This window comes from Zonotrichia albicollis, chromosome 8 (assembly GCF_047830755.1).
Source record: "Zonotrichia albicollis isolate bZonAlb1 chromosome 8, bZonAlb1.hap1, whole genome shotgun sequence".
NCBI classification, from domain to species: Eukaryota; Metazoa; Chordata; class Aves; order Passeriformes; family Passerellidae; genus Zonotrichia; species Zonotrichia albicollis.
Genome location: NC_133826.1, coordinates 7,643,073 through 7,664,371, shown reverse-complemented (window position 1 = coordinate 7,664,371; position 21,299 = coordinate 7,643,073). Strand labels below are relative to the sequence as shown.

Sequence of the window (21,299 nt, the reverse complement as noted above, 5' to 3'; positions counted from 1 at the left end):
TCCTGAAAGACTGTGGTCAGGAACAGAGATCGGAGAAGGAAACAGTGAACACATCCAGTATTATATAATTATGCAGAGCATATAAACCAAGCAGTTGCACCAGCCTAATTCAGGAGCAAGATTAAACACTTCCCTTTGGCTAAAACACTTTACCCAAAGCATATTCCAGAGGCAGTAGAGACAGAATTACTTCCTAAATTGTATTCTGTATCTGTTGGTAAGAGCCAGCCTGATGGTTTGAAGTAACTGGGAGAAAGGATTTTGAGAGCTCCAATTTCAATATAAGCTAGGAGAGTTTGGAAGCTTTGTAAAACTTCCAGTTCTAACACAGTGTGCCTATCATGTACGATCAATGTAAATGCACCACATGAATACTGTTTTGTGGTTAGGCAATGACCCATTGCAGCAACATCATAAACTTTCCATTATCTGAACAATGGGAAGTCGAGGTATTTCACTGAAGTAGTAAAGCAGGATAATATGGATACTGGAAAACACAGTGTGAAGCCACTGGAGAGTCTCCATAAGAAAGATGCTCAAGTCTGGTTTTGCTTATTAGCCTTGCTCAGCACTGACTGTGCCTGGTTGTCTCCCACAGGGCTACCCTATGTCTCCACCCCAAGATTGCCAGTGCTCCAGTCTTAGGACATGACTGGAGCCATACATGAAATGCCATACAAGAATCCAAGCACCATCCTTAGGCTGCCACTACGTGTTTGAGCTGACAGCCCTGACCCTCAGGACACCTTCCAGCACCAGCACAGAGGTAACTCCACCAGGAACCAGCACAAGTCTGACACAAGTGCAACCAGGACACACACGGTGGCCCTGCATGGAACCACAAACATTTTGCACCCTGGCTGTCCATGCTCCAGCTCCTGGAGTACAGTGCACACTCCTGAACTACCTGTGCACACAGCAGCTTTGTTCACGTGCTGACGCACTTCCCTCATTGGGACACACACCTGCTCTCATCATAACAAAGGTGTGACCTACAGCTCCCAGCTGCCGACCAGAGCTCGCTGCACTCACCTTCAGACAATCTGGACAAGTGCAACATACCAAACAATTGGATTGCTACATAGCCAAAATCCAGCTTTGATTAGGTCTGGTCCAATGGGGGTTCTTTCTGCAACATTAACACTTAAAACTAACTTTTGACCTTCTTATGATTAAAAAAAATGCTATCAACAAAATCCCACAGCAAAACTGCATGAGAAGACTGTTTGCCTTAACTGGTCTGCTGTTAGTTTTCTGTGGTTTTACTCATTTCATCTGGCTTTACATAAACTGTGCCTGCTACCCACACAAATCTGAGCAGTATCACAGAAGTCCCATTAAATGCAATGAAAATTGGACAAAGCTACTGTAAAATTTTATATACCCAACATTTTACTGCCTGTATTCAACTGAATACCCTTTTTCCTGTAAATGGAAACCTGCTTTAATTATTAATGAGGACTATAACCCCAAGAAATTTCTTGTTATAACGGCATCCTTCAAAAGCAACTAGATGTTTAAAAACTTAAATAGAGTAATATGATGGTTTGACTACAAGCTATGCTATATTAAAAAAAAGAAAACTCTACCTTCCTTAAAGCATAAAACCATGCAGCAAGCTGCCTCTCCTGCAGGATCTCCTACACTAAAGGGATTCTAGGAGGCTTTTCACAAGTCTGCATGGACAGAAATTAAACTAGTAACAACCACAACACAAACACCCTCTTTTTTTTTTCCTTTTTCTCTGTTGTTGAGCCTCTTCATAAATGATTTTTAAAAAGGCACACTCTTTTTGGTGCTCTCTACATATTTTGTTAGGCAACTTCAATGAGCAGTGAGCAGTCTGTGCTCAAAAATAATTTCAGTGCATTTTTTAATTCAGTTATTTCTGGTTAGATCTTGGAAAAGTTCTTCAGGAAAATGTCTGAAAGTTACCTAGAAAATAACTAAGATTAGAAATGTTGTGACATAGCAAATTTCGGGTGTTTGTATTACATTAGTGGTAGGGATCGCTGTATTTCATCAAAAATCCAACTCTTTGCCAAAATTAGGGTTTGCCTTTGCCAAAGATTATTTAGTCTCTAAAGCTACTACATTATTCATTAGCTTGAAGTTACTCAAAAGAAAAGAACAAGTTACAGGAAGTATTTTTAATATTTATGCTTCAGAATGATCATCTCTTCTTTTAACATGCTTCATTTATTAAAACAGCAATTGCTGGTATGAAACACCTATGGCAACTACAACTATGTGACAGACAGCCACAGCCACAGCAATCTTACATCTCCATTTTCTATTTCTAGCACTGTTAGGGTGAGGAATTCAATCTGCCTGTGTCTCAGTTTACCTCTCTACAACAGGCCCTACTGTTTCCTATCAGCCCCAAAGCTCAGTGAACTCCACACTCAGCAGACATTCCCCTCTTGCTGGAAGAGCTGCCCCATGAGCCAGACTCTTGTCTTGATGAAATCAATGGGAAATTTACTCCCAATTTCAGCAGCTGTGGGATCAACCTTCAAGCACAACGCAACGGAGACGGCAGCGAATTCAAAGCGACGCTCACCAGCGTGGCTGTGCTAACATCTGCAACAGATCTAAAACGTGTCTCAGAAGATGAACCCTTTTTTTCCCTTTCTTTCTTCTTCTTTCTTTTCTTTAAATGAATGCCATAGGCTCTTTTTCAGTGACTCCGTTTTCCCTCTGGAGGAGAGAGATTTATCTGTTCTGAAAGAATCCTACTAAGATCAAATCTGGTGCCACAAAGGGTAAGATTTGTAAAAAAAGTACTTCAACTACTCTAGTGGTGCATATCAATAAAGGAATACTGAAATAAAGCCATAAACAAGGAAAACTGAAGAAAACTACCCTCCAACACTCCAAATACATTATTAGTTCACATTTTTGGCATCTGAGCTGGCTGTAGACCTATTAAATAGGCAAACCAAGAAGCAAAATTACAAAAAGAAAATTAAAGAGATGCTAATATCTGCAATGACAGAAAACTTCAGCAAAAGAAGTGCCAAGAAGCTGACAGATGAAAAAAGGGTGCAGGAAAAGCTGCATACAAATACTAAAGGATGTGCCCTATCCCAGAGACCTTAAGTGGAAGAGAAGGAGGTAGAGGAAACTCACACAGTAATACACCCTAAGCACTCATTGCACAAATTTACACAAAATAATCAAGGAAATAACATATTTAAATATATTAGGCAAGAAAAGCTATCTGAACCAAATACCTGTCAAACTGTCAAGATTCTACTATTTTTCACGTACATTCTGTCCCCAATGATTGTGTTGAATTCTTCCTCAAAAGGGACAGACATTGTGCAGTCAATCTTTTAACACCAATCTGAAAACGCAGTTTCATGCTATATTCCTTCAGTAATTCCACTGCACAGCAAAGCTGGAATGGATGTTTCCTCCCTAAAGATTTTCAGATTATGGTACCAAATGCATCTCTATACACCGAGAAACAGGATCTGCACAGGCAATTCTGAAGGAATTACAGTTTTGTAGAAGAAACATCATATTTATGTAATGATTATGAAAACAGCTGTAAAAGCAGGCCTAGGTAGATGAGCAGTTAATGTGTTAAACAGGCTGAAATCTGAAAAGCTCTCAGTCAGGTCCTGGCAAACTAGAGCTAGATGGTATTTCAGCAACTTCACAAAGTCTCTGGAAAGTAGCACTGCATCAGCTCAATTCAGTGGCAATGCTCCTACCAGCAGCAAGGGAGCCCATTTTCCTTCCAGGGTTCATAACTACCTCCTGCACTCCAACCCAAACATGAGGGCTTCTCTGCAATATGACTACAGCACATTATAAACATTAAAAACCCTTTAGGAAGAAGTATTTTGGTTAAGTAGACTCATTTGGTTAAGTAACTTTATAACATGGGTTACTGACTTTGGTCAATATTTGGTGTATTTATGGATGCCACCAACGGAAGACTATGTCAATTTGCCTGTGCATGAATATTTATTTAACATCTATATTCCTCATGTTGCACATCATTCAATGCTCTCACCACAGAGGATATTTTTCTATGCTTTTCATATCTGTGTAACTTCACAATTCTCCTCAGCATAACAGCACACCTTCATGAAAACTGAGGAAGCTTCTACAAGCTGCTACCATGCAACACCCCCACAATCAATGAAAATTCCACAAGAACATGACCAGATGGACATTTAAAAATGACTCATGCTATATTTAATATAAAATACCTTTCCATTCTCGAGAATATACTTGTCCATTACTGGAACAGGGGCAGGGTAGTACGTTGATGTATTTGCTTCCTCACTGAAGGTCTTCTGTACCTCAGGTTCGGGCTCAATTGATTCAGGTTTTACTTTTTCAACCTCAATGGCAGGTCCTAGACAGTTAAGAAAAGAGAGCTGTCTGCTATCCCAGAGAACATGAAATCAATCCCTTCATCACCCATGATTAGCATAAAATAACATATTAGTCATGTTCAATTTAATGTTAGAAGTAATCTAAACCAAAATCCTACTTCTGAACATCAGTAACTAAAAGCAGGATAAGTATTCCTGCTTTATAAATATTAAAATGTTTAATTTTAATTTAAGTGTTTAATTTTAGTCCTAAAGCATAAGGACAATTACAGATATGGGTAAGATTTCTTCACACTAAGGAAATTATGTTAAAATTACACTGAAATTATAAAGCAAAAGCAACAATAGTAATTCTTCAAATAAGAATTGCCATATAGTTGCATAGGAACTTGCATAATATACTGTGATAATTACATAAATTATCCACACAAAATTACAAATATTATAGAAATCCAAAATATCTTTAGATATAACAGAGGTGTATAAAAATAGGGAGGATCTGCAGAAATGCTATGAAGGAAACAGGCTCCTTATGCTGAAGTATCATGCACAGAAAGAATATCAAAGGTTAAAAAACCTCATATAAATTAGAATTTTGATTTGTCCAATTCATCCAACACTGATTTTTATTTTGAATCAACAAAAATAATGCACAAATTAAACAACGGAATACTACAAAGCATATGTTTGAGACTTAAAAGTGGATTAGTTATTTTGTTAGTCATCAACTTTTCCAGATCGAAGACATAAAATGTTCCTAAAAGGACAGAAGAACAAACTTAAGTGATTTGTGAACTGCATTTCCTGACTCCATTCCTTGCAGGGGTTCCACCAGAAGTCTAGGCTATGGCCCCAAGCCTATCAGTGTCCCTTGATGTGTGGCTCTAGGATCCCAAGAAGCTCCAGCAGGCACTCAAGTTCCATGCAGGGCCGGTGGCTCCACAGCACAGCAAGGTTACACTCTGGACACCATGGAATACCCCACGTCCAGAACTCTAAGGACAAACTCACCCACTTGTCAGTGCTAATTGTCCCAGGCTGGTGCTGAGACCCTGCAGCACTCTGCAGCCCAACCCTGACATCTTCAGCCAGTGACAACTCGATCAGGAGGTCACCCCTGAGCTCCCTGCTCAGTGTTTGTGCACACAGACCCAGCCCTGAGCTGATCCAACTCTGCAAGTCACGCTGGCACCACAGCTCAGGTCTTAGTCACGCATCCTAAATAGTTCCTGTGCCTGGAACAAGCACAGCATTCATCCCTCCTACTTTGTGCAGTTTCATTTAGAGATTATTATACAGCAATAGCAGTGCTTCCTCCGTTGTCAGCATTTGACATTTATCCTATAGCTTATCCTACACCTACAGAGCCAGCTCAATGTTCTCAGCTGGCTGCCACTCCACGCTCACCAATGACTAAAAGTTGTCTTGGCAACTCAGACAATCCTACGCTGCAGTGCCACCAACAAGAGGGTCTTAAGAGCCAGCCCCATGGCGCAAACAGAGAAATCACAAAACATCCCATTTGCATTTTAATTTCATAGTCATCTTAGTAAACACCTCTAGTACCATGAATATACAACAGTACAGCCAAGACAAACTGAACTTCCTAAACTTCAGACTGTAAAGCTGATTGAGACAGGGGGAAGACCTGGACTGGTTAAAGCACCCAAAGCCTGCCCTCAGCATGGGCACAGCTGAACAAGCAGATGCAGGGATGTAATTGCCAGTGTGACCTTAAGAAGTCATCTCTGAAGCTGTTACTTCACATTCTTCAACAAAGGGCTATTTTCTTATACTTTGAAAGTCACTTTAAGGGAGACACCTAAGTATAACCACCCTCTTCCTAGCAGGAAACATTTATTTCCCTTTAAATACTTTTACTACTCCCTATTTAGAAGACTTTTACTGTTTTTAGTCATATATTGACACAGCTGGAATTTGGTTTCCAGAGCTTCCCCAAGGAAAAAGCTGATTAAAGTCCACAACAACCACAGCTTTCACAGGTCAGAATACCTCTGCTCCAACTCATGCTTTAACCACTTGCTTAGAAGTCACCAAAAGAAAGCCTTTAAAATCTCTTTTTTATATCCTGATTTTTGATTCCCAAACAGAAACTTGCCTCTAACCAGGCAGTCTCCACAGCCACTTCCACAACCACTAAACTCTGCATTTTCAACCCTGCAGGCTGGGAATTGCACATGCAGCCTGCACTCCTGCCTGCCAACAGAGCACTGTGCCCCATTCACCACACTCCAAGCTCCCCTCTCTGCATCTTATTTTAAAGAAGAAGAATGGGACATACAAAAATATATACCTCCATCTAAAGGCTTAACAATGACAGCACTTATGTAATAAGGATCAGGGAAAACCAAAAAAAGACGATTTTCAGAATGCAAGAAGGAAACAAATGTTTTATTGCAAAATCTTTCTCCTGACTGCCGTTTTTTAGAATATCCAAGAGGCCAGCAAACTCAAATCAGGATGAAGAGGTAGAAGGCTTCCCTTTACCTTCCCTTTTCCTCAAAAATGCATCTTAGGCTACATGCTACTTCTGAAATTAGTAAGAAAGTAAAAACAAATTGACTGATAAAGTGGTCAGCATACATTTGTAAGCAGTAAGTTTTTGCACATTGTCTACCAGAATTTGAAGCAAAACAACGCAAGTGTGAGAAGTGGTAATATTGGTACTTTCTGTACTTGAAAGAAACCTTGAGCCTTTTTTTTTGTAACCATCAAAAAGCCAAACAAATGTAGAAAAGCTGAAAAACAGTAATTCCTGACATGTGGGTAAGATACAAATCCCATTTCATTCTCCCTACTCTGGTGTCAGTCCCAAGACACTGCAAACTGGATCACTAAAATTAAACTGGGATTAAAAATAAAACCTTGGGGGTCTGTGTGCACATGCTGATGAATCAATGTTTCTGAATGAAAGTGAATATACCACCTGACTTTGGAGCAACACTAATTCTCAGCAATCTAACATGAAGCTGAAGAAATTATCAGGGAGATAAAAACACCCAAGCATTATCCCTATAGAACTTCAGTACCTCTGACCATATTTCCAGCCACAGGAAATGGCACAGATCTTGCCTGTGAGACAGCTATTTTTTAAAGAAGTTATTGAAATTCTTCTTTTGCAATCCAAGTGCTATTTAAAGTCCCTACAGGGGAGAGTCAGTTATTTAATTCTTTAAATTATCCTACTCTCTAATGATAAAAAGAGGGCCAATTAGGTGTGTTTTCAGGTGCAACAAAACAAACTGCAAAGGCCTACAGCTGCAGGGCTTCCAGCTCCCCACGTGGGCAAGGCAAGGGGCTGCACACAGTATTCCAGGAGCTCAGGAGGGACACCATAACCTTTTCCACAACAGTCGTCCCATTTTTCCACTGCTCTAGTCCCTAGATGGTGAAATGCCTGCCTCCTCCGTGAAGGGATGTGCCTGGAAATAACATACTAAAATCATAAAGATGGTATTAAGCATTTCTCCATGGATCAGTACTGATTTCACTGCTGTAGTTTGCCATGGCCGCCTCCAAGGCTCTTTTGTGACAAAGAGCAATTTGGTGTCACCATGAGGAAGATGAACCTCCTCACTCCTGCCACAAAAGTGGCTCCAGTTTAGTAGCAGAGCTGAAGGCCTAAATCTCAAGTACAATGCATTGACTTCCAGCTCCTCACTGAATTCAACACGTTGATGGGAAATCAGGAGACTGACTACTTGACTGCACGTTAGCTCAAGAGACTGTTCTATATTTGATCTGCAAGTTTAAAATGGCAACAGGCAAGCATTTCCCACAGCTGCAATTCATCAGCACAAACCAGCTGTCATCTCATGCAAAGAAATCACAAATCTCTAAGGTGAAACAGAAATGCAATTAGTTTGCATTAAGTCCAGCCTGCTAGAAGTGCAGTGTAACATAAATTACATGTAATTTGAAACTCTAGGTTTAAGAGATCACTGCAACTGCAGATGAATTCAGGATGTAATTTATTTTCAGAACAATTTTCAGAGATTATTCACATACCCAAACATACCTCATTTATAAGATGGAAAAGTAAGGAAGACTAAAAAAGTCTTTACATATCTATTCTTGATTAAAAGTAGTACTTTTTCATACTGTCATCAGACTCTCTAATTTAGAACATGCTGAAGATGTCTCCCTTGCTAATTATTCATAAGTTTTGTATTGATCTTTCTAGAACATGGTTGTTTCTCTGCTGTGAATGAGGCTAAAAGGAAAAACAACAGAGTAAGCAACAGTTAATACACTGAGTCTTAGGAAATTCAAACCCTGTGAAGGACAAAGCCAGCACGGCCAAATTCCACCTTTACCATCCAATGTTCCTTAAAAGTAATATTAACAAGGAATTTTATTTTGGAAGTGTCATATAGCTGATATTTTTCCAGGCATGTGATTAAATTTAAAGAACTTGTCTTCAACGGAACTGGGACTTGTTTTCAGTTGTCACACTGATACATACAATAGAAATGCATGCCCAATATTTAGAGTAGATTCAGTATTTTTTTCCCAGGGTTTCTTTTCCTCTTTCTTTTCATTTTTTTTTTCTTTTTTCTCTTTTTCTCCTAAGGTTTCTTTATTTGGCTGAAGCAAAAAAATGCATCTTCTTTTTCTTAAAGTGAAAGAAAAGAGATAGAATTCAGTAGCTGTCTTCATTTCACTGCTGGCCTCACCACTCCAACTGCTGTCAAGTCTACCAACTAAATTGGTACTTTATGTTGTTCAGCCCCATTGCCTACCAACATCTGGCTCGTGCTCCATTCCCATAAATTCCAGCTAACTACTTGCAGATGAAGAAACATCTTTCCATCCAAGGAAAATTTTAGAAAGCTCAGTGGAATCTCCTGCCAACCACATCGTCTTTTTCAGGCTGCGGCAACCTTGCCTATTTAGTTTTATTTAGAAAGTTAACTAGAATGTTTATGGTAAGTAACGACATTTTAATTGTGCACAGTGTAACAATGATGAGCATTCACAATCAGACACCCAGTTTAGGTTGTGGGACACTCCATTAACCTGGCTCCAAGGGTGTGGGCACACCTGAACACATGCTACAGCACAGGCACATGCTCTCCCAGGTCCAGCTCTGTACGTGAGGGTAACTCAGACCCACATGCAAATTGCATGCACTCGTTCCAGTCCAGGAGAAGAGCCAATATCCAACTCACATGCAAAAATTAAGTTTCCAGATACACAAAGGCAGACATAAGAATGGCATGCTAAGTTTGGATGCATAGATTTCAACCAAGTTTCAGTCACCGAGCAAATCTTCAACACAGCAGTACCACATTCTAATTGCAAATAAATGTACTTAGTCAAATTTTTGAAGGTATTCCAAGGGTACCATCTTCAATGAAACGGATGAACTTTTTATTTTGTCTTTTTTTCCCATTTATTCCAACATAATGCTTAAATAATTGTTATAAACCCAAACAAAGGAGCAATTGACCCAAGATATTTAAAACTGAAATCCAAATTACAAAAACCTGTATTTTGCAACAAGTGTTGATAAACGGGACACTAATATAAAGCCTTTTTAATTATGCTTTTAACAATCCATTGTTTTCCAAATAGCATGGCTGTTTAAAGCCACTGCTAAAACTTCAGGAATATATCACATTCTAATAAGCTACTAATGGGAAGAGGGGTCAGAAAATGGAAGGTAACATAGTCACATAACAACAAACAAAATCCCTAACTGCAAAGGATAAATTAATTTTAGCCCAACTATTCATTCCAGCATCTTTTCTTTACTTTTTTTTTTTTTTTAACTGGAACATATTGGTATATTTTGCAGATGACGCTTTATTAACTTTTTCAGCATATATTAGAAGGTCAGAGACTCTTTATAATACAGCTGCTTAAAATGGAACTCTGATTCAGCCATACCAGCACAAAGACCTCTAGTTTTTAAAGAAAACCCCAGACATACATAGCATACAAATTCGACACATATTGTACAGCCACAGCAGAAAACCCTTTTAACATTCAATGTCCGGCTTCACAACCACTGCTATTCTTCAAATCCATTTCCATGACTATTGATCACACCTGCAAAATTCATTCAAACTAGTCCCACTTAAGTCCGGCACTTACCACTACCTAGTCTTAGGAGCAGTACATCCTGGAGCCTCCTGTTCAAGTCTCTGAGCTCTTTCATTTCTGACACGAGTGCCCCATACTCCTTGAGCTTCTTTGCCTGTTGCACAAGCTGTCTCCGCGTTCTCTCAAGCTCCTGTTGAATGTGTCTCATCTCTTCCTGTTGCTGCTGGTAACTCCTCAGCAATTCCTCATAGAGAATCCGAGGAACTACAGCATCGTCCATATTGTTCATGCCTTCTGTAGCCTCCATAAAAGCCTCCTCAGGGCTGGAAGTATTACTGAGACTCATCCCGTTCTGTTTCTCAAGGCGAGCAACAACTGCTTCAATGCTTTTGTGTGTACCTTCACTTTGTTTCCTCCCATCTTGTCTCTGCACGTTACAATAAAAAACAAATAAATTAGGAGAGTCTTGGGAACTGGCAATATTCTTGTCTTCCAAAAGACTAAGACAAAGCCAGTCTGCAAGAATATTTTGCCTAACAGGTTCTTATGGATATAATATGCAGCATAACTAACACGCAGTTGTAACTCAGCTAAATGCATGTACAAACTTCTGAGGCAGTTAAAGGCCTTCCTGCATTTGTGCAACACTTACAAAGGCAGTGTATATAGGTCACTTGATTCTGTATCATTAATTTATTTTTGAAAAAGTTGATCTACATCTCTTTTTCTTTTAAGTTTACCCTTAACATTCAGATTCCTGACAGCAATTGATTTTCTGATAAGCAAGAGAAAGAACAACTGTGTTCTCCGTTTGCCACCTGTGACGACATCAGAGGTGAAAGCAGCACAGGCACAAAGCTGTTCTGTGAACTGAGGGCTTGTCCTTCCCACACTTTGGGAGACAAAACCTTCACTGAGTATCCCTACAGCAAGTTCACCCAACTGCCTGATGCCAGTGACTGAGTTAACACTATCAGCAAACACTGAAAGGGATTTGAAAACACTGAAGCTGGAGACAGAATATATCATCCAGCCTCACCTTCCTTATCAACTGATTCCTTCTATATTAGTACTGCATTGCAGAGGCTTCAGGACCTGGCAACTCTCAGTGGAATTTTACCTTCAGTCATCTGCACAAACCCTACAAATTAAATCACACCACTTTCCTGGGGCCTGGATAGTGGGATTAATATGTGACAGTACACGTAAAGTCACTAAGTTTTACTGGCCAAATAAGAAAAGGCATTTGAATTTCCAAGCAACTGCAAGGAAAGTAAATGCAGCTCACAGAGTAGAGGTGAGAAGCTCTACTCATATCAAATTCCCATACCACAATATCCATGAGTAATATGGTAGAAAATAAAATTATTTGATGTTACACCTCCAGCATTCATCTTCTAAAAAAAAAATAACAATTAAAAAAAGCTGGCCCAACACAAATTCCTTGTGTTTTCTCCACACACAAGGAAATGTACTAATATCACTCCTGCAGCTGCAAAACACATGAAACCATCGAGCAGTATCTTATTCTGAAGGTTGGCAGACTTTTAAAGAAATAATTTGATATTAAAAAATAAATACATTTCCATAGTGGGTTCCTGGCATTTGAACCTAAAAAGGCAACTGGGAGTTATTATGGAGGGATACAGCACTGTCAATTCTTCTTCTCAATCACTGTAGTTGGGCAGTCTCAGAGCACCTTTCCCAATGCCAAACAAGCAGTGAGCAATGTCACAAGTGCCACCAAGAACAGCTGGTACAGTTTGGTACTGGTGACTTTTAAGGCATTTTGAGCCAAAGTGGAAGAGCATTGTTGCATCAGTCTCAGGTGGCAGTTACACTGTGCAGACAGTATACACAGGAAAATGTCTGACTGCACTTAAATCAGGTTTTGAAAACCCATACCCCACCCCCACACACAATGTGACCCAATTTCAGCAAACACACTGTTTTAAGGGGATCAAAAGCAAGCCTGGGATTCTTAAGCTAGGACGTTCATATATGCCCCAAGCATTTACAAAAAATAAAAAAAAAAAGGAGAGGAGGAAAAAAAAACCAGAAAGACTTCAGTACCTTACTGTGTCTAAGCTCCACATCTTCTTCCCCATAATCTGTAACTTCCCCAGCTTCTTCTATGTGATTGAGAGAGAGTTTGGGGATTTTAATTTTCTTCTGCATCACACTGTTCTCAAGGTCAGTTTTGTCCTCTAAAATGTATATTAAAAATAAGGTTTTGTTACATTAATAAGTGTTCTTACTTTCAAATATTACATGATTTAGGCAAGACCAGTTACAAAAACCCAACCTCCCATGCTCCAATCCCCTTATAATACCATGATCAAATTAGTCCATGGTGTAAATCCACTGATGCCCACTGGCAATTCTAGAGTTTCAACTGGGGATCAGGCTGGCCCAACACACAGATAAATACAGAAAAATGCCAAGCTAAATTCAAGTGATCAAAAGTGTTGATGAGTGGCTTGTACTATTACCAAAGTAAGAGCTGAAGAGGCTGTAAATAAAACTTCCTGCATTGCTCTAAATTATGTTTACCAATGGTATTTTCATATTCATAATCCATTGCTGCAGTTCAAAATCTGCTTAGGGTTAAAGTGAAAATAAACTTGGTAATTCATCCCATACTCTAACCATCATCTGTCAGCAGCACAGATCTATTTGCACACATGGCAGATTCTGCTGTTCTGCAAAGTGCAGGGCTGGAAAAGGGAATGTTGCTGGAGAGCCTCAAAGTGCATTACACAAAAGTTGCATAAGAACCAAATCTGTAACAAAATTACTCCACAACCCTATTTCATTAATTAATGGATTTCATCCTTTTCCTTTAGATACTATTGGCAAAGGCAATAAATCTTTGCATCTCATTAAAAATTTGAAATAAAGTATTGTCAAATCTGTAACATTTTGATGTATCTCAAAATTAGGTATTTAAAAATATTAATCTGAAAATACATTCAAAATATTTTAATATTCCTGAAAAGGTGGAGAGGGGACAGTGAACCAAGAGTACACTCTCCCAAAATGTGCCTGTGATAGGTAAAATTCTTGCAGAACAGACAAGGTCTGAGAAGATTCATTTGCTCCTGGCAGAGTCAAGGAGAACTGCATTTAAACTGTCAAGCATTGCCTTCGTACACCGAGAACTTATGAACAGGAAAATATTTTGAGTCTTCCTATCCACCTGCAAATTTTATTCTGCAACATGTCCCATGAATATTTCTGAAAGTGCCAAGGAGGATGGTCCCTATGAGTGCTTAGTTGCATTGACTTTTGCTTTCTCAAATTAGCATCTCTCCACAGGACCTCAAAATGGTTTGTGTTGACAGTGTAGGAAAGGGAAACAAAGGTAAATCACTGTTTAATGAGGAGCAAGGCATTCATTAGAAATGAATTATACAGATGAATGCAATTCATTTTGTTACAGATAGAAATGGATCTCTTGTAGGCAAATGGTGATATTACAGCCCAAGGCTATGTAAAAAGAATAGGCAAAGAACATGCAGAATGAGACATTAGACAACCTGAAATGAAACACAGATGGTAGCAATAAATACTAAGACAGATGCAAAAAGAAACAGATAAACAACAAAAAACAGCTAGGCTTATTTTAGATCATTCTCCATTCCCCAGAGCATCGTGGATGCTTATCCCAGTAAAGCAAAAAGGCAATCCAACTGTTTCAGTTTTGAAAAATAAACCCCTATGTTTTCATTTATCTGGAAAATGTAGGTTCATCAGAAAAGTGAGATAAGCCAATTCTAATGCCAGAGAGATGAGAAAAAAATATGGGAGCCCTTCCCAAAAAAACAAATAATACAAACTTCCAGACTACCGGATAGACTGATGGGTATTGGTATTTTCTTGGAATTTAAGAATAAATGAATCCATATTGAAAAGGGCAAAAAAAGAAAACCACCAATATTTTCTGTGTTTATGTATTTTGGGGTATTGGATGGATTGAGGAATCCTTTGCTAAAATATGTTCTCTCAATTCCTTGGAGGAAGAACAGCACACGGATACTGCAGAGTCAGCTTCTCCAGACTGCTTTGCCAAACAATCTTCCATAGGACATAGGACATGAACTCCTTCTTCATTTAAAGAATTCAGATCAGCTTCTGTCCTCTGAAATAACCCTTGGCCTCACAAACAGATGGACACAATCCCTTACTTGACACAGTTACCAATTTGTCTGCTGAGAACTCACTGAGGTCACCAGAAGCCAGAACCACACAGCAACTGGACAGGGACACAAGGCATCCTCCCCATGGCAGGGAAAAGAGACTCTTGAAACAATCAAGGACAGGGCTCACAGAGGAGTAAGTGCCTGGGAAGACTACAGAAGTCAGCAAATACTTTCCAGCGAATAAACCAACATTGAAACAAAACAATTTGGAAGAACAGTAATATTTATCTTTGATTTTGGCTTTTAAAGTCAATTCAAAATGGTTAATAACACATTCTATGCACTTAACAATGAAAATGAAAGAAAATACTTAGTTTGGGGTCAAAGAGAACAAATGCAAATTATCTGAATTCTTCATTCTCTTCACTCAATTTCAGTTTGTTTATGAAATTTATGTTTGCAAAACTTCACTGGTTTTGAAGTTTGTTTAGACATTTCCTTACAAATGCTTAGTTTGTACATTGCTGGCACGTAACTATCAACACAGTTCTCTTTCTGTTCATTTGACTTTTTGTTTTACTGCTTATCTCTACATGAACCAGTAAGACGAAAAAAGGAACTGTTTTCTCCACACACAAAATCTGAAGAAACAATGAGTTTATATAAGTTAAAGCTCAGGAACTTTCAATGCATTCAGTAAGCAAATAAATGTTCCTCTGCCTTCCAACAACAATACATGTAATATTTTTTTACATATGCTTTGGTCTTTGAAAGCTTATTTATACCTAACACAATCCATCCAGTGTGTTGAATATGAAAAGCCCTTTTGTTCTTTCTTTTTTTTTAAAGTGCATTTCTAACCTCTGTTGTCTTCTGCATTAGCTGCAGATAGAGCCAGAAAAATCTCATCCTGAATTTGAGATTAATGCTGGAGTTCTGGCTCTTGTTCTGTAAATATTAATGGAATTTGGGAAGGGGTGGGAGGGAGAGAGTGGAGACTGGGGGAAGGGTAGGAGAAACATGAATATGCATTTATAGCAGTTCTCCTTAGGATTCTCTGTCTCTTGTTGTGGCAGCAAACAAAAGACAGGTACAAAAGGACAATCCAGCAAAAAACAACACACCTGTGATTTTGAGCCAGAAGAAAACCAGGATAGGAACCAAATATATGCACAAGCTCCAATTCAGTGCCTGAGGCTACAGAAGAGAGAGAAGGGCAGCCTAAAAGCATTACAACTCAGAGCCTCATTTTGTAACGACCTAAATAATTTGTCTGGACTTCGTTCCCAGTCATTTAAACCTTGCTGGAAGTTAAAAATTACACCTTCCCCTAGGTGGCTATGATCAGCTTGTTAGAAAGTTGTGTCTATTGTTTTCCCTAGATATGCAATGAGTGGTTCAGTGATATCAATTACTGAGAACTAGCACTTAACATACTTAATTAGGCACTCCTAACAAAATATGCAGGGTGGAATGCAAGATACAAGAATGGATTCCCCTCTGTTCTTCAGGAAGGGACATTCTGAAAGACACATGTAAATTAGGAAAATTGCTTTTGTTCACAGAGAACCTGGCATTCTGTGATTCAAGATAAAGAGCAAAGCATGCTGAAATAACCATGCTCCAAGAAAAGGTCAGACTTGGAGAGATCTTGGCAGCCAACTCCTCCTGGTGCTGAGGCACAGGGCTCAAGAGCCAGGGCACATGACAGGGTCCCTCCCCATCCAGCTTTGGGAACAGGCAGGAAAAAGTGAGCTGCTGAGGAATTCCACAGTGCCTGGGAACACACTTGGCCTCAGCTCAGTGCTCTAAGAAAGAAAAGCCAAAAAAGCAACCCTGCATTTAAAAATCTCTATCAACTAGCAAAGGATAAACTGTTCCTGGAATGCTTTCTTCAATGAGGCCCTCATTTCAGTGTCAGGATGGGTGGATCCAAGCCAAAAGGTAACAGCTTCAAGCCTAGAGGGGAAGGGAACTGAGGCAGAGAAAGCAACTTTAAGAGGGCAGGGAGTTGGTTAAATGCAAGGAGAAATATGTTAGTGCTCTAAAACTGAAAAGCCGATTGTGGGATGTAAAGTAAAACTATGAAAATCTCAAAGTCCCCTTAAAGAATTCCTTACTTTCTAATTTAGAAAAAAGGACTGAACGAACTAATCCCTTCAAAAAAGAGTTCAAATGCTGATTTTTTTTCCATCTTTGGAATGAAAGCTGGAAAAATAAAGGAAGAGAGCTCTGCACTCCAAATGGATGAGGGATGGCAGGTCTGGTATCAGTCCAAAGAAGGGGCTTGGCAATGCCATAAATCTTACAGTAATAAAATGAAAGAACCTTGAACAGAATTTGTCCTTCCTTTAAGCCTTCAAAAAAATTCCACTCCTTGTGAAAAATGATATGCTGACAGATGAAAAAACTTACCATCAGCCTTCCCATTTCCAGGCATGCACCCAGCACATATGGACAACACCTGCACAAGATTCCCCACACACTGCTGCACTGAGCTGCTTTGGTACTGATTCAGCCAGGTTGCTTCTACAGAGAAGGTAAGATCACCTGCCTGGGCAGGCTGTGCACTGGTTACACATCAGGAAAAGCAAAAGATGCACAAGAACCAAAGCAAACACACCAAGCACAACAGGGCATGGATTCCTAAGTGCCACTTACACACAAATAAACAATATTCAGTACTGCTGTGACTGAGAAGGAAAACAGCATGATAATAGTAATAATATTTTTTTTTAAAGTCACCTAGCTTATTTGAAGCTGGGAAAAAAAAAGAACTATAAATTACTTTCTTAGCTAATTTAATGCAAACATTAAAGGAGGACTGGAAGAGGAAGAAGAGATGATATTTCAGAAAATGTAATGATCCTGCAGGCTCAGGAGATATTCAGGATACAAAGCAAGAAGAAATGTGCCTCACAGGAGTACAATGAGATTATGACCACTACCACAGAAGAAACTGAGAATGACAGTAAGAAACACAGGCCAAAGACAGCAGCAGAAATGCAGAAGTTATTTGAAGAGGACAGGTGCCATCAAAACCAATGCAGCTAAAAAGGGAGGAGTGTGCAAATCGGGGTCAATCAGGTGCTGGCACAGCCAATTCAGGATTTGGATAGTAAAATTTACTATATTGTTTTGCTCCTGTTTTTTTTTTTTTTTTTTTTTGCAGATTAGAGGACAGCTTTGTTGGAAGGACAGAAAAATATTCCAGAAATAAACACTGGGCACAGTGAAAGCATTTCAGAAATGTATTTAGTTGGACATAAAGGTAGAGCTGAGTGTGAGCAACAAAGCAGATGAGGTGTATGTAAGAGACAGCAAGATTTTGGGTTGGGAATGACAAACGAGATTATTCCTCCTCTTGACTCCAAGTTCAAGACAAATGGACAAGAACTGTAGGAAAATACATTGGGACATCCTAAGCATAAGCTGAAAAAGAATTCTGCTAAGGGTGTCAGAAAGGGAAGCTGACAGAAAAAGTGAGAAAAGTTAGCAATAAAAAGGCAGAGCTGAGAGATGCCATCATCTGGGCTTGTATCACTCCCAAAATTTTAAGAACTAAGTTGTTCTGCAGCACTTCACCAAAAAGAGCAAATGACAGCAACACACAAATGAGTGACTGGAACGTTGCCTTCAGAGCACAAAGAAGAGTGGGAAGAACAACACATCAAGCAGCACTGTGACAGGCAGGGCTGATAAGCACAGGAAGGTGAAGACATGCACTTGAGGAACTGGCCCAAAAGGCTGCTAAATCTTGTGAAGTGAATTTCAATAAAGTCTGAAGAATAGGAAACAGGGTGAAAATAATTCTTAATCAAACTGGGGGAAGGCAAGATAGAAAGGTCTTAAACAACTGCTTGACAGGTTTAGAGATGATGGGTAAGAAGGATGATGTGCCAGGAGCCTGAACCAGGAGTGCTCACTGATGATGGAGAGAAAGCCACACCTGCTTCATAGAAAGGCACTAAAGAAGGGAGAGAAAGATTAAGGAGCCAAAATCCTACAGAAGCAGAGCACAGATTATATAAACCTCTTAAATCCTCTCTGAAGTCCTACATCAAGTCTGGCTCTTGCTCATTAATATTTAATGCAGTAACACAGAGCATGGACCTGCTGCTGCTCTCACAAAACCCAAAACAAACTAAAACTAAAAAAACAACCTACCATGCCAGCTACTGAAGCAAATAGTGTTGAGGTCTCAATGCAATTTTTCTTCCAGTGGAACAACTGAGATACCCAGTCTAAATCTGGTAGGAGTGACAGTTATTGATATAGCCACCTATTTGTAGTCAAATTTCTAATGCACATGAGGACACTCAAGCACTTTGTAACACTCTCATTTTGCATGTGCTCACTTATCAGCAGATTGTTCAGATCTACAGTCTTGAGTATCAGCACAGATACTCTGCTGCAAGAAAAACCTACATCTATTTTCTTCCTTAATTTCCATTATAAATATAAAATCTACTTTTCAGTTCAGAAGTGAACACAAAATCTCATCAAAAATAATTAACCAAAGGCAACACAGCTCAAACTATCACAACTAAAACCAGCCACTATTCTTTGTCAGCAAAACTCTCCCTTTCATTTAACTTTCAGTGATACCAGAACTTGGCTGCAGCACAAACACATGGAGCTGGACAATCAAGTTATGAAAAGAATACTCTGAGAAACAGGAAACCAGGCTCTCTACAACACTGAGGATAGTTTTAATCCTGGATCCAATATTTACTTAAATACTGACCTTGAATAATTCAAACTTTTCATCTTACCTTCCCCATCTAGCCCACTGAAGTGTTGTACAGATTTGTTAATATTTGTACAATACTCTGCACATGTCAAACACAAAGGATTACAGCTATTATAGAACAACTCCCTTAATCCTTTCTGAAACAAGTACACTAATACAGCATTACCATCACATTTAAAAGAAACCCTGAAAACAAGCAGGATGTGAAAATGCCATCCTTTACATTTTTCCTCTGCACCTACACATGAAACTCAACTATGGGCATTACTTTTCAAAAATTGGAACAAAAATATTTCTAACAAAAGCTATGTATTTCTTTAGAAGTTCAGAAGCTCATTTAAAGAGCTCATCAATCCCAGTGCCAGCTATAATTTGTCAGTCTGGCTGCCCTCACCAGTCCATCTGTATTAGACTGTACAATTATGCTGGGAACAAACCCTGTGATGATCTGATGGTCACACAAAGCCATGGAGATGCTGTCCAGCAGGTAAAGCAGCAGCCTGCAGAGAACACTCCAGGAAGCCTCCACATCCCTGCCCAAGGAATAAGCTCACTATGGAAATACAGGGTAGATTCATGCATTTTTTTCAGTTTTCATACAAAGTGGTTCAGCCTCTATTATTTTTAAAGAAATTTTTTAAAAAACACAAATAATCAACTGACTGGCACTTAGGCAATACACTGGAAAAAATGTTTTACTGTTAAATTATGAAAACAAAACCATTAAGTTACATTTTCTCCCTTTTTACTCCCTTGCAAATTTTAGCATATTTTAATTAGTTTTAGTTGCCATAGCTACCATAACCATACTATCTTTAAAGTCAATTTTATTAAAATCCTGAATTTCATATTTTTACTGTATGCTGGCTGAGCTTATACAACATTTACAAGTCTAAGTGATGTTAAATGGTGCAACATAATACTAAGACCATGAAAAACAACAATAGTGTAGGTCACCTGTATGTCTTTATGTTACAAAAATAAACTACATGATTTCTGACTATTAAGGTACAGCAAAAAGAAAACGTGACTGAGGAACAAGCAGGTCAGTTGAGAAGGGTTAAAGACAAACAAACAAAGAAATGTATATTCAGCAAAAGCAGGGTAATACAGGAAATGAGGAAATTAAATATAAGTGCAAGATCTTCTTGCACAGATAAATCCCAGCTTTTTAATCAATTTTTACTGGCATTTCAGCCTGCTAATGACATCACCACTCATTTGGGTTACTCCAAACCACTGCTTAGCAGTTACAGTTTTAAAAGTTCCAAAATATTTTTGCTGCTGGCATTTAGCTTTGTGTCCATGTGCCATAATAAGGCTTCAACACTGCACAAACATAAACAACACCAAAAAGACCCCACAAAACTGTGCCTTTGTGGAAGTCCTTCCTATCTCAGAGATGGTCCTACATTAGAATTTATAAGAAGGGAAAAAATTCTCCACTCTTCATCTTACATGAGTTAAAAATAAACCAGAAATGGATCAAATACAAAATGAGTGTGAAATTTAGCTTTAAATATTTTTCATGAATACTGCCACACTTGTGTTCAGGACTATATTTAGGAGTGTGAAGCAGTTGGTTACTCTGTTAGAGAAAATGATTTGCTGAACCTCTGCATCCAGCCAGCTTTTACCTGCTGAAAAGGTAAAACACAGCAGTAGCACGTCAGCTAAGGGTGACAAAGTAGGCCATGCACGTCAAATATCACAGTAAAAATTTAAAAAATGTAAAAAAAAGCTATTCTGAACAAGGTTATTTCAGCACTGCCTGAACTGCTGGGCTTAGTTTCTCCCAGTGACTGGAGTGGGCTCTTGGCAGGGCAGGACCTGCACAGGCACAGGAGGTGACACCACCTTTAGGGACAGCAGTGACACCACAGCTCATCCCAAGTACTCCCAAACTAATTAAAAAGAGCTTGTGAGGAACCACTACCAGTACTGGGAGGTCTCCTACAACCTCTTCCTGGCACTTCCCTA

The 21,299-nt window shown here is 39.1% G+C and overlaps 1 protein-coding gene across 11 annotated transcripts in view; it reads right to left on the bottom strand.

Moving 5' to 3' along the window:
* BEND5 (BEN domain containing 5) overlaps window positions 1–21,299 on the bottom strand; it is an 873,054-nt gene that overhangs the window by 324,558 nt on the left and 527,197 nt on the right. For 6 of the 11 annotated variants that reach the window (XM_074545829.1, XM_074545831.1, XM_074545830.1 and 3 more), the window contains 3 exons: window positions 12,498–12,631; window positions 10,476–10,851; window positions 4,227–4,375 (listed from right to left, as the gene is read on the bottom strand). The exons of 3 other annotated variants lie outside the window; for them this stretch is intronic. In XM_074545829.1, the coding sequence (XP_074401930.1) occupies window positions 4,227–4,375; window positions 10,476–10,851; window positions 12,498–12,631 (659 nt within the window). The remainder of the gene's footprint in view (window positions 1–4,226; window positions 4,376–10,475; window positions 10,852–12,497; window positions 12,632–21,299) is intronic. 2 more of the 11 variants (XM_074545837.1, XM_074545838.1) reach the window with 1 other exon arrangement.